This window comes from Cupressus sempervirens, chromosome 5 (genome assembly GCF_028749045.1).
Source record: "Cupressus sempervirens isolate cs-2001-9-10 chromosome 5, ASM2874904v1, whole genome shotgun sequence".
NCBI classification, from domain to species: Eukaryota; Viridiplantae; Streptophyta; class Pinopsida; order Cupressales; family Cupressaceae; genus Cupressus; species Cupressus sempervirens.
The window spans coordinates 317,601,910-317,616,813 of NC_143122.1; the positions used below are offsets into that span (position 1 = coordinate 317,601,910).

At 35.0% G+C, this 14,904-nt stretch overlaps 1 protein-coding gene across 4 annotated transcripts in view; it reads left to right on the top strand.

Moving 5' to 3' along the window:
• The window catches only part of LOC149555931 (5'-3' exonuclease family protein), a 234,784-nt gene that overhangs the window by 16,591 nt on the left and 203,289 nt on the right, over positions 1 to 14,904 (top strand). For all 4 annotated transcript variants that reach the window (XM_089830036.1, XM_089830038.1, XM_089830039.1 and 1 more), the window contains exon 4: positions 6,236 to 6,315. In XM_089830036.1, coding sequence (XP_089686162.1) covers positions 6,236 to 6,315 — 80 coding nt within the window. The remainder of the gene's footprint in view (positions 1 to 6,235; positions 6,316 to 14,904) is intronic.

Sequence of the window (14,904 nt, forward strand, 5' to 3'; positions counted from 1 at the left end):
CTACAACAAATGTTGTCTTCAGTTTATCCTCCTCTGCGATTGAGATCTGATTGTAGCCGGAAAAACCATCCATAAATGAGTAGATCTCGTGTCTCGCTACCTCCTCCAGGATGCTATCCGTGGATGGGATCGGGAACGGATCCTTGATGGTGACTGCATTCAGACATCGGAAATCAACACATATTCGGATCTGAATGGAGTCCTTCTTCAGGGAGATCACGATCGGGGATACCCATTCACTGGTCTGCACCTTGAAAATAATTCCGGCTTCTAGCATCCGATTGATTTCTTCCGTAACCCGGGCCGCATAATTTTTGTTCATTCTGTAGGGCCTCTTCCGTACGGGTATTGCTCTTTCGATCAATGGAATGCGATGCACACACAATTCAGGTGGTACGCCCTTCAGGTCCTTGTATGTCCGTGCAAAGACATCCTTATACTCTAAAAATATCTTGAATGCTGCTGTCTTTAGTACTGGGTCCCAATTGTCTCCTACCAGTATGTTTCGTGGTTCTGCTTCGTCTCCCAAATTCATGGTCTGCAACGCGACTTCATTGTATTTGATGGTTTCTCCTTTAGTGAACTGATGTGCTGGGGTCACATCGAGTGACGCATCCCCTTCCTTTATTTCAGTGAACTCCTTTGGAAATGCATCGATATTGTGTTCTTCTATTGTCAGTACGTTGCAGGTTGGAAACAATTCATAATCCTCTATCTGCCAATGGTAAAGACCATTTACTGAATCCAAATCGTCATCTCCTTCCAGTCGTAAAACTCCCTCCTGATCCGGTTCCATAGTTTGCCCCTTTTCATCCTCTTCTCCCTCAGAATCTGACGATAGGGCTTCTTCCCCGACCATCTGAGTGTGCAGATCGATGACATACTTCCGACCTTTGCTTTCGAGTGATAAAGTATTTTTCTTCCAATCGTGCTTTGCTTTTGCTTGTATCAGCCACCCCTGGCCCAGAATAGCATCGTACCCCTTCCGCCTGAGAGGAATCACAACGAAGTCCAACAGGAATAGTTGTGTTCCGATTGTCACTGGTTGCGCTATGAGTATTCCCAATGGCTTGATTCCGTGTTGATCGGCTGTTAACAGCTGGAAGGTAGGTGGCCATAATGTCGGCCGTCCCAACTTTTTCCAAGTATCCTCTAGTAACACATTGACATCGGATCCTCCGTCGACGATCGTGTCCGTACATAACAAGACTTTTTCTGAAGGGACCCGTCGGCCGATGCACAATTTCTACCGACGACATTCATAAGGATAAAAAAGGCTTACTCATTGTTGTCCTCAATTTTGTGAATTGTATTCACAAAATTGGACAACCCTACGCAGTTTCTCATCAATTTGTAGTTCAAGTTCCCTAAGTTAGTTGCTCCTAAAAATGATTTTCAAGACAATCGATTATACCTTAAATTGGCATAGGTTTTTTATCCTACAAATATTATTTTCAAAGGTTTCTGTCGTGTTTTTCCTTGTTTATCTAGCAAAAACAGGTTTGTATTTCCTGATCGCAGGTACTCAGCTTGTAGTAATCTTCAAGTACTTGAATGATTTTTCTTTGTTGTTTTGATTGATTTCGGTTTTGTTTCCATCCCAGGTTTTGTTGCTTTTTGAATTCTGTTTGTTTTGAGCTATCGTAGGCCTGATTGGGAGCTATATTCTAAGAGATAATAAGGAAATAAGCAACCTGCAGGTGGGGTTTTTAAGCTCGAGTGCGGGTCTTTGTTCTTTTATTAAAAGCCTACAACATGGAATCAAAAGTCCACCAAGGCCTCTTAAGTCATGGAATATGGCCTTTTTGTGAGTCATTGCAACTTGTCTTGGGTGTTGTTCACTTGCATTAAGGGAATTAAAATCCACCATTACACATTTGAAAGGAAATTTGTAAACTAGTTGACTTTGAAGATATGAGTGCGCTTTTTAAGCTGCTTATTGTATTTGGAGTTATAATTTGATTTCAGGTTTGGCCTTTGCAAACTTTGAGCTTCTTATCAAGTTTGAAGCTATTGTAGGATACACAAACAAGGAGGTAACTTGCAGATTTGAACTGTGTATACTTTCTCAGTTTGTGCATGCAAAGTAGAATATGTGGTGGAGGCTTTGAGCTGCACGTGTTTCTTTCTTGTTCTCAAAATCTCATAAGTAGCCATGGAAAGACTTTGAGCTGTCATGAGTTTCTTGGTTACATAAAATGCTTGTATGCTGAAGATTATTCATATGTCTAATCTTTCGGTCAATGTAATTATTGCTCCGACAGATACTTTGTGAGTTATACTATTGGCTTAAGTTTGTACTGTAATGGTAACATCTATTCTAAAATAAGAGAATAGGATGAATGTGTTGCCCTAATTTAGCTTACTGTAAATAGTTGTTTAGTATTATGTTGATTCCAAGAGCAGTAAGAGGGTGGAGCCTTCCTTGAGAAGCAAGAGAGACTGTGTCTCACATGCTGTGGCTGAAATCACTGTTTTGCAATTTATTCATAAAACTGTCGGCTGCAAAATACCCACACTTTTGTAAGTTGTAGTCACAGTGACATACAAAATCACCACCCAACAATTTTTTGTGACTTTGTTGGGGAGACGTTGCACATTTGAAAGCCTCATGCTTTCGTCTCAAGTACTTGTGTCCTTTTCATTATAAATATGCATTGTATTTTATTTCTTGTAGTTTTTCAAGCTTTTTTCAAGGACATGTAAATGGCTGACAAAGGTCCTTGGGGAAATGCTTTTGGTCCATTGAATTTGACTCTACCTCTACATGTACTTCCCAATGGCTCGAGCGCAAATGAATTTTCCAAATTTCTTTAGTGATGGACAACAACATCCTAACAAACATATTGTTTCTTTAGAGACAGAGCAGAGCTTCTACCCATCGGCAGGTGTATCCTTTTGTGACTGATTTCTTTCTGCCTAAAAAGGACTCTTAGTCTTTTCTTGGCCTTCTCTCTGTTTCTATGTTTTTATTGTTTTGTTGTATGCTTTTGTTTTCGGACACCGTTTGGTGCTCCTGTTGCCAACCTCATTGTTGTAATCTTCCAGTCCCATAGACCTTTTGGTGGTCTTTTGTTGGACATTAATATCATTATCTTATCTTATGTTATCTACATTGCATGGTGTTCATGGTGTTGAACATTTACATGTCAGTGAGGTTGTTTGTGGAAACTTTCCCATGGTGTTGCTCAGCCTACAACTGCAAACTTGAAGTGATTCTTTGCCGACACTTGAATTCCCGAAATTAGTTTTCTGGTAAGAAGAGCGGCCCTGTGCACTCTTAGAGCTGCACAGACATTGGCAGTCAGAATTGAGGATGATCTCATTCTTGCTGGGCAGATAGAATTAAAGCAAGTGGGTTCAAAGAAAGTACTTTTTCTTTAGATTCATTTTCTTCCATCACAAGGACGGATCTTGCGATGCAGAAGTTGGCAAATGAGTTGCTTGCCCTTGAAAATCAAATAGTGTAAGGTATGCTCTTTGTTCCTCACAAGGATGTACAAAGAAAGCCTCTTCCAAGTGTTGCTCATAGTCCTACTAATGGGAATCAACAAAAGTAAGCTTCATCACCAAAGAAGCTTGCTATTGAGGCACCATCAACGTTCTGAATTATCGATTAACATGGTTTAGCAGTATTTGAATGTGTGTGCATGTGTGAATTATGGGTTTGTTACAGATCACCATCATATATGCTATAAGTGTCTATAGAAGTATCAACACAAAGTATTGCTTTAAAAGAATAGCGATCAAGCAAAGCTAAGATACATCAATGAATATCTGTCTATAATTGATACCATCACATGTAGGAAAGAAGATTGTAGCTCACATTTAGTATTCATTAGTTGATATGATTGAAGGAGTTGATTGCCTAAGGTGTTTATTATAAAACACTGATTGTTTAAGGAACTATGGTTTTTGAGTCAAAGCCGATGCAAAGGAAATATGCGTGATTTGAAGATCTTCCGTCACAGTTACCATCAGAGGATCAAGGTTGCTAAGGAGTGAGTTTATTGATGAAATCCAATATACCCCAAAGAAATAAGGCAGCTCTTAAACAGAGCCTGTCACATCATTAACAAATAATAATTCTGTAGTAGTAGTAAGAGCAGTGTTTGATCATAGAGATAACTGATGACCATGAAGGGTAAAGGTGCTATTTGTAGTCAAAGATGCTATTTGTAGTCTGATGGATCTGTGTAAATTGTAGGTGGCAGTGATAGCAAACTATCAGGAATACTGATTATTAAGGAGAATGCACTCCTAAATCTGCAATTAGTCAACTTATAGATAGCAGCTATTCAGACAAATGCTCAACGTCGCTAATACAGGTTGAAAGCAAATCGACATCATGAAGTGAAGCGTTTTGTTAATAAATTATTTTGTTATGCCTAAAGAGGTACAACTTGCACATTATGAGGAGATACAATGGTGGAGAGACATGAGACATGTCTTTTAGAATGCAACCCTTCTCATTGTATTAGGTATAAGATGGAGTTTGATTCATTCAGGCAATCATCAATTCAGAAATGCTTTATCTCTTATTTGTATCCTTTATTGGATCTGCTTATTTGAGTATCAGCCTTCTGGCATACTCCAGTGGCATAGTTCGAAGGTAATAATCAGAGACTGCACCATTATTGTTGCAAGAATATATATCCAAATCTGAAATAGCAACTTATCTCTATAAGTGATTGCCTCTCTTGTTGCACATTTATATGGATACATCAGACAGTACAGAATATTCTTAATTGTATAATTATATCAACATATCAGACACATCAAAGATTACTATAAGCAATAATTGGAAAGTGATTTCATGTATGAAGGATCAATGTCAGGCATATCATAGATTCATTGCTATAATTAGAAGGAAGCTCATTACATAGTTTACATTGGTACATCAGGAAGAGCAGAGATATCTAAATATCTTCAGATAGGAATATCTAAGCTTTGCATAACTCCTTAAGTCATTTCAGATACAACAGTCATCTAAAATCCAGTCCATATATTATCATTTGCAGATTACACATATTGTCAAGATTATCTTACCAGTGTCTATATGTAGACTTAATCACCTTGCACATATCCAATTGTCATGCTACTAGAGTTAGCAGTGATATTGTCTTAGTGTCTTAGTGATTGCATAATCTAAACATTCAAGAATGGTATCAAAGATCATAATTCATAGTGTTGATTGAGATTTGGAGGAAATAAGTCTCTTGCAATTGATTTTGCAAGTCAATTGTTCCGATTTCTTGAGTTATCAGAAGAGGGGACATTACTCTCTTCCCATCTTTGTCAGGCTTTTGACAAAACTCAAATGTGTGACAATTTTTTTTGTAATCCTCTGCAATGTTTAATCAGGAAAAAATGGGCAGCTTTCTTCAAGATTTTTACTGATAACTTCTACAACAATCAAACTTAGGGGTTGGCAGTTTTCTACAACCATAAAAAACATAGGGATGACTAGCTTTCTCTATTAGACTTTTGATTTATTTGGTTATCCATCCTGGTCTACTTTTCTGACTCCATTAGAAAGAGGATCATTTCTCTAATCTTGGGGCCACTCTATCACTTATAGTGATATTAGGATGTTTCTTTGTCTGATATTAACTATATATCTGTGCAATCTGTTATTATTGCTTGCAGCAATGGTTTTTTGTATCTGATATGTCAATTTAATAATGCACATATAATGATACCACTATGAGTGACATGTTGCTGTATCAGATCAATACTTAAATGCTTGCAACTTCAAATTATGTCATTGTTTCTTATTAGCCTTCTATTCATGGGATCAAGGTGCCGTCTCTGATCTGTTATGTGTAGGTTGCAACTGATTTTCTTTTTTAGGAGAAATGGGATCAAACTCAGTCTTAAAGTATTGGTGGATGTGCAAGACACATTCTTTGTAAATATAGTTACAAAAGCCACTTGTTCCACAAATATGCTCTACTATGAAGACCAAAGAGGCTATCTAGCTGATGGTCCACTTTTAACCCTTTTTCCTTTTGCATATTTAAAAAATTTAATACTTAAAAGTAATATTGAAAATTATACATATAAAATCCATTAACAAAATTTTATTTGATTACAAAAATCATAATGACCGTGAAAAGACACTAGTAGGAAATACTCTAGTAGAATATCTTGAAGGTGTGATAAATTGCCTTTTATTCCTTTCTCACTAAATTGCCTTGAGTTTGGTGCTAACAAAAATCCCTTATGTACAAAGCAAATCTGCGACATGGTGGGCTACGACATGCTGATGGGAATGGAGATTGGGTTCTAACTATCTTCAAAGCCATCTCAATTGTAAGTTTCTTTAATTTCAACTGTGTCATGATGGGTGTCTACATGTAATTTTTAAATCTCTGTATATTTCACATTAGATCTACAAAATTCAAATTCATATTCACATGTTTTAAAGATAACAAATGCTTAGTGAATGGGACAAAAAATGGCTATTCAATGTGATTTTGTGAAAGAAAACCATGCCAGTTCTCCGAAATTTAAGTTCAAAGTTGAATCAGTTTCTAATTACATGTTTCTGAATTCTAGATCTTAATGTGGTCGTTGTAATATAATGTGAATATTTTCTGCATTTGATCCAAAACTTTTTTGTGGTAAGTGCTATGTACAGGGTAGGTCCCATATGTTTCTTGTCAAACATTTATATTGGTTGATTATACAATATCTCATTCTGGCCAATAAGACTGAAATATAGAATATTTATTATATTATATGATAATATAATAACTAGCACTTGCACCCAAAAAAAGGTGCAATGGATATGCTGATAGAAATATATACTTCATAGTATGGAGAATGAATGAACTAATGTTGGCTTCTAAAACACTATGATAAAATGTCACCCTCTAAACAAAGAACATTTTAATAATTTAGTATTATGATTCTAAGATATAATCTATCTAAAATATTTAGAATTTGAAAAATGAAGTAAAATAAATTATATGATAAATTTATCATTAAAGTAAATCAAGTATATTTAAATGTTTCTAGATTTTTCATTCCTTGTAACTCTTATTTAACCTCTTTTTACCAAAGTTTTATTTATTTATTTACATTCAACTAAAAATTATCATATAAAAACATTTCAAAAACTACTCTTTTATCTAATCTATTAGCAAAAACATTTAAATTCATTTTTATATATCTAAAAATAGCATATCCTTAATCACAAATATATGACCTACAATATTATACACCATTCAATTTTCCTAACTAAAAATATTACTTACTTTTTATTTGTTCTACCACTCTCATACATTACTTTTTAAAAACATTATGACAAAAATACCATTTCAAAGCAATTACCAATTACCAATTTAAAAACCTGATTTCAATGGTGAAATAGTGGTCTATCTGTTAGCGAATTTCCCAGCATCGGATTCCCTTTTACCGTTACCTGCGATGAATAATTTAAATTTACCTTTCAAAATGCTTGCACATCGGGAAAGTTCTTTTGCCGGGTTTGTGAGACACGAGGATCTGGCGGGAGTTCATTCCCATATAAAATAGCCTATTGGCCAATTATATTATATAATTATGTAATATCTATAAAATGATTATTATGGAGAAGTGGCGTTCCTTGGTGATAGGGCACCACCAACATATATGAAGGAAGAATGAGTCTTCTTCTAATGACATCGAATAATATGCTTACAAATAGAAAAATTGAACATGGTATCAGAGCAAGCTCCCTACCGGACTTGCAAGATTTCTGAAATTATTCATAATAATCATTATATGATCTGCACAAATAGTGGCAGATATTATTTAGAGATTCCACAACATGTCCAAACTATGTGTAATTATTTAATGGTGATAGGAGCGACGAGATAACAATAATTAAAATATAAATAAATAATAACCAACTGAATGATAAATAAATAAATAATCGGTCATAATAAATAATAATGATATAAACTAAGCACAAGAGACTTTGACCTACCAAAGATCAGGATCATACATTCTATTTTTTGAAACCAGGGACACACGTATTCTGTGCTGTGCTGGAAAAATAGGGGATGGGTAATTGTGACTGGTCACAACGATGACAGCAAACATTTTATACAATAACCTTACGTGGCTCCACATCAAACATTGTTATATACATATGGTTAAGGTTAAAGATGGAAATACTATTGATTATAATTGATTATAATTGATTTGTCATAAGGAAAGATCAGATGAAAGAAAGAGCAGATAGTAATTGATGACAATGGTTAATTATCCATGCAATGAGCGTCCAAACCTATGATAAATAGTTATTGAATTGACTAATTCCGTTATTAGCCACTGTGGTAAGGAAGACGGGATAACCGATATGAAGAATCAAATGACCTTGATGACTTGGCTGTTGACTAGGAGATTGTCATTAGTAAGAGAATGCAACTATCATTATCCAAAAGACAATGATGGATATTAATCAGATTAGTCAATATTAGCAAATCCTATCGTGAAGAGACATGACCTTCTCAAGGAGCAGATATGTCTCTCCATCTCAAGTACTATCAATGCAAAATACTTACAATAATTGAAACCAATCATCAAAAGAACAAAGAGAATCATGGAATTAAATAATCAATGAATTGAGGAGCAGACCCGTAACAATAATTAATATAGGTCTTCAGTCTCTGGTCTGAATATCTTCATGTTTGTACACGACATAGATAACGAGGCGACTGCACAAGCACTAATAGAAGGAAAGCCTGCAACAACATATTCATACAGGTGGCAATTTGTACCAGTATTTAGAGGTACCCATATGAGCAACTCACTATGTATGGGTATCTTTTCTGCTAAATGCTGAAACAAGGTGTGTATCGCTTAATTTTAAATGGCTGTTCACCTTTTGGATCCCTATCTTCATAATCACGTGTATATTAAGTATGAGCATCAGATGTATATATGTGATGTGGTAATTGTAACTGCTCATCACTAAGTGCATGTAGTCAATGCTTGTGACTGTTTATATTATTCACAATAGACATCCATATATTATCATACTTCTGAAGATAAGATGTAATGTGTTTATATTTGGCTAATGCCTGATTCATATCTATGGTTGATGTATGGACATAATACTGTGTATCTGTATTTTTAACTACATGAGAATTGTTACCTCGCAAGATAAGGTAAGGCCTTTGGTGGAATGGACTGTGCTACCTCATAGAAAGGCACTATCTTGCAAGGGATAATCCGCACTGATGGAGGAAGTTACAATAAGGGGGAATGGTGAGGCTGACTAGGTGCACCAACTACATGAAGTGGGGGGCCAAGGGGGACAAAGTTCCACTCTCTGGCCTAGGGTGGGGCTAGGGCACCCTTTTGTAATTTTTCCATCCACCTTTACGAAAGTAAAATACTGCACATTACATGTAATGGGTTGGAATTCTCTTTATCAAGTTATAAATTAATAAGATAGACTATATCATGTTAACAGTATATCTAGTCTATGAATGTATATTTGTATTCTTGTTTCCTTTTTGGTGTTGTAGGACCTTAATCAGGAATTATCGTGTAAAAAGACATTTTAATTAGTAAAGTTATATCTCTAACCATGTTACAATCCTTATTTGAATGGAATTGGTGATTCTAGGGCAAAAATTAGGGCAATCCGAAAAGGGGACATTACAAGTGGTATCCAAGCATGATCTTGCCATCCTATGGAATGAACTACGCAACTGCTATACTGTTAGGATGGACAAGTAGATTAATCCTTAAGGTTCTATCATGCATTCATATGTATGTTCTATATGCATGACCTTTGTTTGATCCAGAGTACAGGAATAAAAAGAAATGTGAAATTGATGTAGAGGGAGACATAGGTAGAAGGTTTGAGGTTGCCTAAGTAGACCATCTTGATGGATGCCAAAGTTTTGCAGTCAAGGTCAAGAGGGTTAAAGTCCTACTCTTGAACTTAGATTAGACATGCTGAGAATGTCACTACATTCTTCATACCATTCTTACTGTGAGAGGTGTAGGTAAGAGGGTTAAGGTTGCCATCTATGTAGACAATCTTGATGGGAGCAAAAGTTCTACCATCAAGGCCAAGAGGGCCAAAGTTCCACCCTTGGGCTTAGGTTGGACGAACTAAGCACTCTACTACAATGAATGTAGAGGTTAAGATTGCTATCTTGTTGATGTTTGGTAGCTTCAGTTGGATAAACTCATGAGATTAAACTGAAGTCACATATATTTTTGTGTAGTTAATTAATCAATTATTATAATAAATTATATATATATAATAATCATGTTGTTATCATTTTAATGAATAGACATGTCCCATCTCTTAATATAATCTCTATATAAATAAGAGGTTGCTGCCATTTGGAAAACACAGCATAAAACATGGCAGTGCTATTACATTTGCAGCGGTCCTCGGAAAAACAACATGGTATTAGAGCAGGTTCTTTACCAGCCCTCTGAAGTTTCAATACAAGTCTTGTTATACGTAACAAATAGAATTAAAGAAGAGATAATGGAGGGGGACATAAACATCCAACATCAAATGGATAGATAACTGTGAGAGCACAGTAATTAAATATATCACAGAAAATATATCTTAGATGTGTTAGAATGAAGAGATTAGAGGCAGCGAACAGATCACCAAATATAGATTAGTTTATGGAAAGAGAAGAAAGGAAAATGGCATCGAACATTATGAGATATCCCCTTTTGCAGCGAACAACATTTGATAAAATTAAACATTGATCTGAACGGGGAGAAAATGGACTAGAGACCAGTCACCACTTGATAATTTAATTCTACTGGCAAACCCTTAGTCGTAGATATGTGCAATTGAATAGAGGAAAAAAAAAGAAAAATACATCCTTGCGAATACGACTCAGTCAGCAAAGTGAGTTAATTACTCAAATACCAGCCAAGAGAAGTTATCAGTGTTGGCAAAGAAAGAGAGTCTCTTTGGCAATCGATAGTCCTCCAACAGTGCTAGTAAGAAGCTCAACGCTTATTCAGAAACGTGACCCGTCGGCATAAGATTTGTTCAGAAGCCGGTTATGGAATACTAGTGTCGAAATATATCGTTGACAAAACACATATGATGCAAAGGAGATGATATTATATGGGACATATTATGATAAAGTACTAAGTTTTCTGGATTCGATTGTGTTTGTTTATTTCATCAACGTTTCGGATCACACTACATGATCCATCATCAGGATAAGAAAGTGCAGGATAGTAAGTTTTCTGGATTCGATTGTGTTTGTTTATTTCATCAACGTTTCGGATCACACTACATGATCCATCATCAGGATAAGAAAGTGCAGGATAGTAAGATATCTTACTATCCTGCACTTTCTTATCCTGATGATGGATCATGTAGTGTGATCCGAAACGTTGATGAAATAAACAAACACAATCGAATCCAGAAAACTTAGTACTTTACAAATGGATTGTGGAAATTTGTTACTGTTAATATCATGGTATTTTAATAAGAGTATACTTAACCTGTGCATAGGCCATATTTGGAGGCATTTAAGATTGAACTTTAAGGATTTAGTCTGTTTTAGAACAAGATGCTGCTATTGTGGAAATGAATTTTTGCAAGTCAAAGTAGGTGATATATATTATTGGTGCTTGAGTTCGAATATAAAACCACGTAAGGAAGAAAATACTTACCAATGGGATAGCAACGTGGAAGCACTGACCAGCCTAATAAGCTAACCCGACGTGGATACTACAGCAAGAAAAAGACACATAGTCACCAAGGTCATAAGGGATGGTTCTGCACATGACCTCCTTGTCTCGTTGAGGGCATTTACAGAAAGATAACGACAAAAAAAGAGAAAAAAGGGTATTAAAAGGGATGCCTATGATTGGCTCGATCCTTATTACCACTAAAAATATACATGTCTAGTTGATAGGCAAAGAGTTAGAATGGGAAAATTTATTAAAGGGCGATACCTCATTGGTAAGTCGGCTCACTATTGTATGAAATATAAACTGGGCTAAGATGCCACACGCCACCACTGGGAGATAAGGAAAAATATTAAGGAAAGTATATAAACAAGGATTGAGAACAAATGGCGAACAAGGACGTCACACATGAGATGACACTTAATTATGTGGTCAGCCTTAAGGTGATAAGGAAAATAAAGATAAAATGATACTACTTAAAGGACGTGAGCATAGGGTTCAAATCAATCAGGAATAGTTGAGGTATTTATTTATTCCTCCCATTTTTTAAAATTAGATTATGATAAAATGTAATATAAAATTAACATAGTAGAATCTCGCAAGTATCTATATGAACATGATAATGTTTAAAATGGTAAAATTATTATGTGAACAATTTTATAAAGGGAATAATAAATGACAACTTCAACATGAGTATTATATTAGTCTCTCTTATTTTTTAATACGTACTATAAGAGCTATTTGCCTTGATCTTTTCCTTCAAGAATCTTATTGCAAGAAAAGGGAAAATTGATATCAGATTCAGAGGGCGTTTGACACTTCTTCAAAGGTAAAGGAGCTCAGAAGATTGAAGTTCAGAGGGAGTTGACATGTTTGTTTGAAGGAGCGGATAGAGGATATGTTTCAGTTGACCTGTAATGACCCTCCTCAAATCTGCTCTCAAAAATGCTGATGAAAACTCAAGGAATTTCATCAAACAATTCACATGCAAGGGACGTATGACTGATATAGTATTTTAGCTGGCTTTAAATGACTCTTTCTTCAATTTGCATCAATGAGAATCTTGTGCTAGAAGACTCCAAATGGACTACATAATGACCTAACATGAGTGTGCTACTAATTTTGACAATACTCAGTGCATATATATGATCTAAGCATGAGAAATGAATACCTACAGCCAACTGACATTTTTACAAACAGTTGGTATGCAAACTAACTAGCTGATAAATAATGATATTGAATTGCTTAAATGACGCCAACAACTATTATCTTCTTAATTGCAATGAAATTTTTAATACAATGCTCATGAAATATGGCTAAGACTTTTGGCATTTACATGGATTACAAAATGATAATGTTGGTATAATGCACACTTACAGCTGAAACTTATAATGCCCTAAAAACAATACTAACAAGGGAACTTGGTTGTAGATGGCTGTAATAATTTCCTTCAATGCTGCCCTTTCTGCTTTGCTTTTCCGATTTGCTTTTTCGAACTGCTTTTTCGGATTTGCTTTTTGAATTGCTTTTACGAACTGCTTTTTCAGCTTGCTTTTTCGGTTCCGCTTTTTCGGACTGCTTTTTTGTATCTGCTTTTTTCGGACTGCTTTTTCGTATCTGCTTTTTTCGGACTGCTACCATGTTAAATCTCAAGACCATATCTTTCAATGGCGTCAAGATTTCCAGCTTGAAGGGATTTCGTCCTTCAAACTATTGAGACATAATCTCCAGAAAATTTTTCAATTTCTTTGATATTTCCAAGCATACTAAAAAGAAGCTCTTCCCTTTTTTTTATAGTGTTCTCACAAGAGCTCAATCCTTCGTTTTCTCCATGTGGGATAAAACATCACTCCTTTTATGTAACTTATGTCTCCAATGTGTTATAAAATAAAGGGGACTCTTTTAGTTTAAATATTTCCCACAAACTATAGTCTATGCATTAATAAAGTTAAATATTTAAATTTAACTTTATAAAATAGCTTTATCAATGCATAACAAATCTTATCAATGATAAACAAGTCTTCTTGTCGATTTTAAACAATTACCATTGACATACCGCTGCCACTGGATGTCCGACCATATCTAAGATGACTTACTATAAATAGTAAGTATGCCCAAAGTTGCCTCAAAACCCCACAGAAAGACCTGCAGTTGAAACTATCTAGGCCAAATGGCCTCTAAGTCCCTTTAATGTCCTAGTTAGCCTACGAGACCGTGGGGAAATAGGCTAACAACAACATCATGCTATAAATGCTAAAAAGGGGACATTAGATGACCTTTGAAGATTTTGATCATATCAGAGTGAGAGGGCATTTTGACTTTAAATAAACTTTTGGTATCATGCGTGTGACTGCATGATTTAATGGGCCTACCCCCTTGTGTACTTCACGAGGAAGTGATGACTTCCAAATGATTATCACTTGTATTTGCAGAAGTTATTGAAAGGTGATGATCTTACAATAGCTTAATTTTCTATTATGATGGATATCTTATGATGTCTATGTAGATCATGATAGATTATACTTTGCATGGTGGATGTTTATATGGTACATATCATGAGAATACGTGTGCACATACCTTAAAAACATTTTTGAGTTCTTGGTGAATATCTGGTGTTAATATTCTGCAAGATCAATACTCATGATATTAGATGTGATATCAAACTGTTTTGAGTACTTGTTGCATATCATGTATCAATATTCTAGAAGACCAATACTCATGATATCAGAGTTGATATCAACCTTAATGAGTATTTGGTGAATGTCATGTGTCAATATTTTGAAAGACAAATATTCATGATATCAGATGTGATATCAAACCTTATTGAATAAATGGTGAATATCTTGTGTTCATATTCTATAGACCATCACTCAGATTATTTGGTGAATATGGTATGTTAATATTCTGGAGGCCAATGCTCTTGATATCAAATATGAGATCAAAATGGTGGATAATCTTCTGATCAAAGATATCTTTAAAATTTGCCATTTCTAATATTACCAATGGTGTAATATATGTCTTGCGTTTTTCCTCCCTAGCTAAGAGGAAGTGTTGATGTTTGGTAGCTTCAGTTGGATAAACTCATGAGACTAAACTGAAGTTATATATATATATATATATATACATATATGTATATATATATATATATGTATATATATATATATATATATATATATATATATATATATATATATATATATATATATATATATATATATA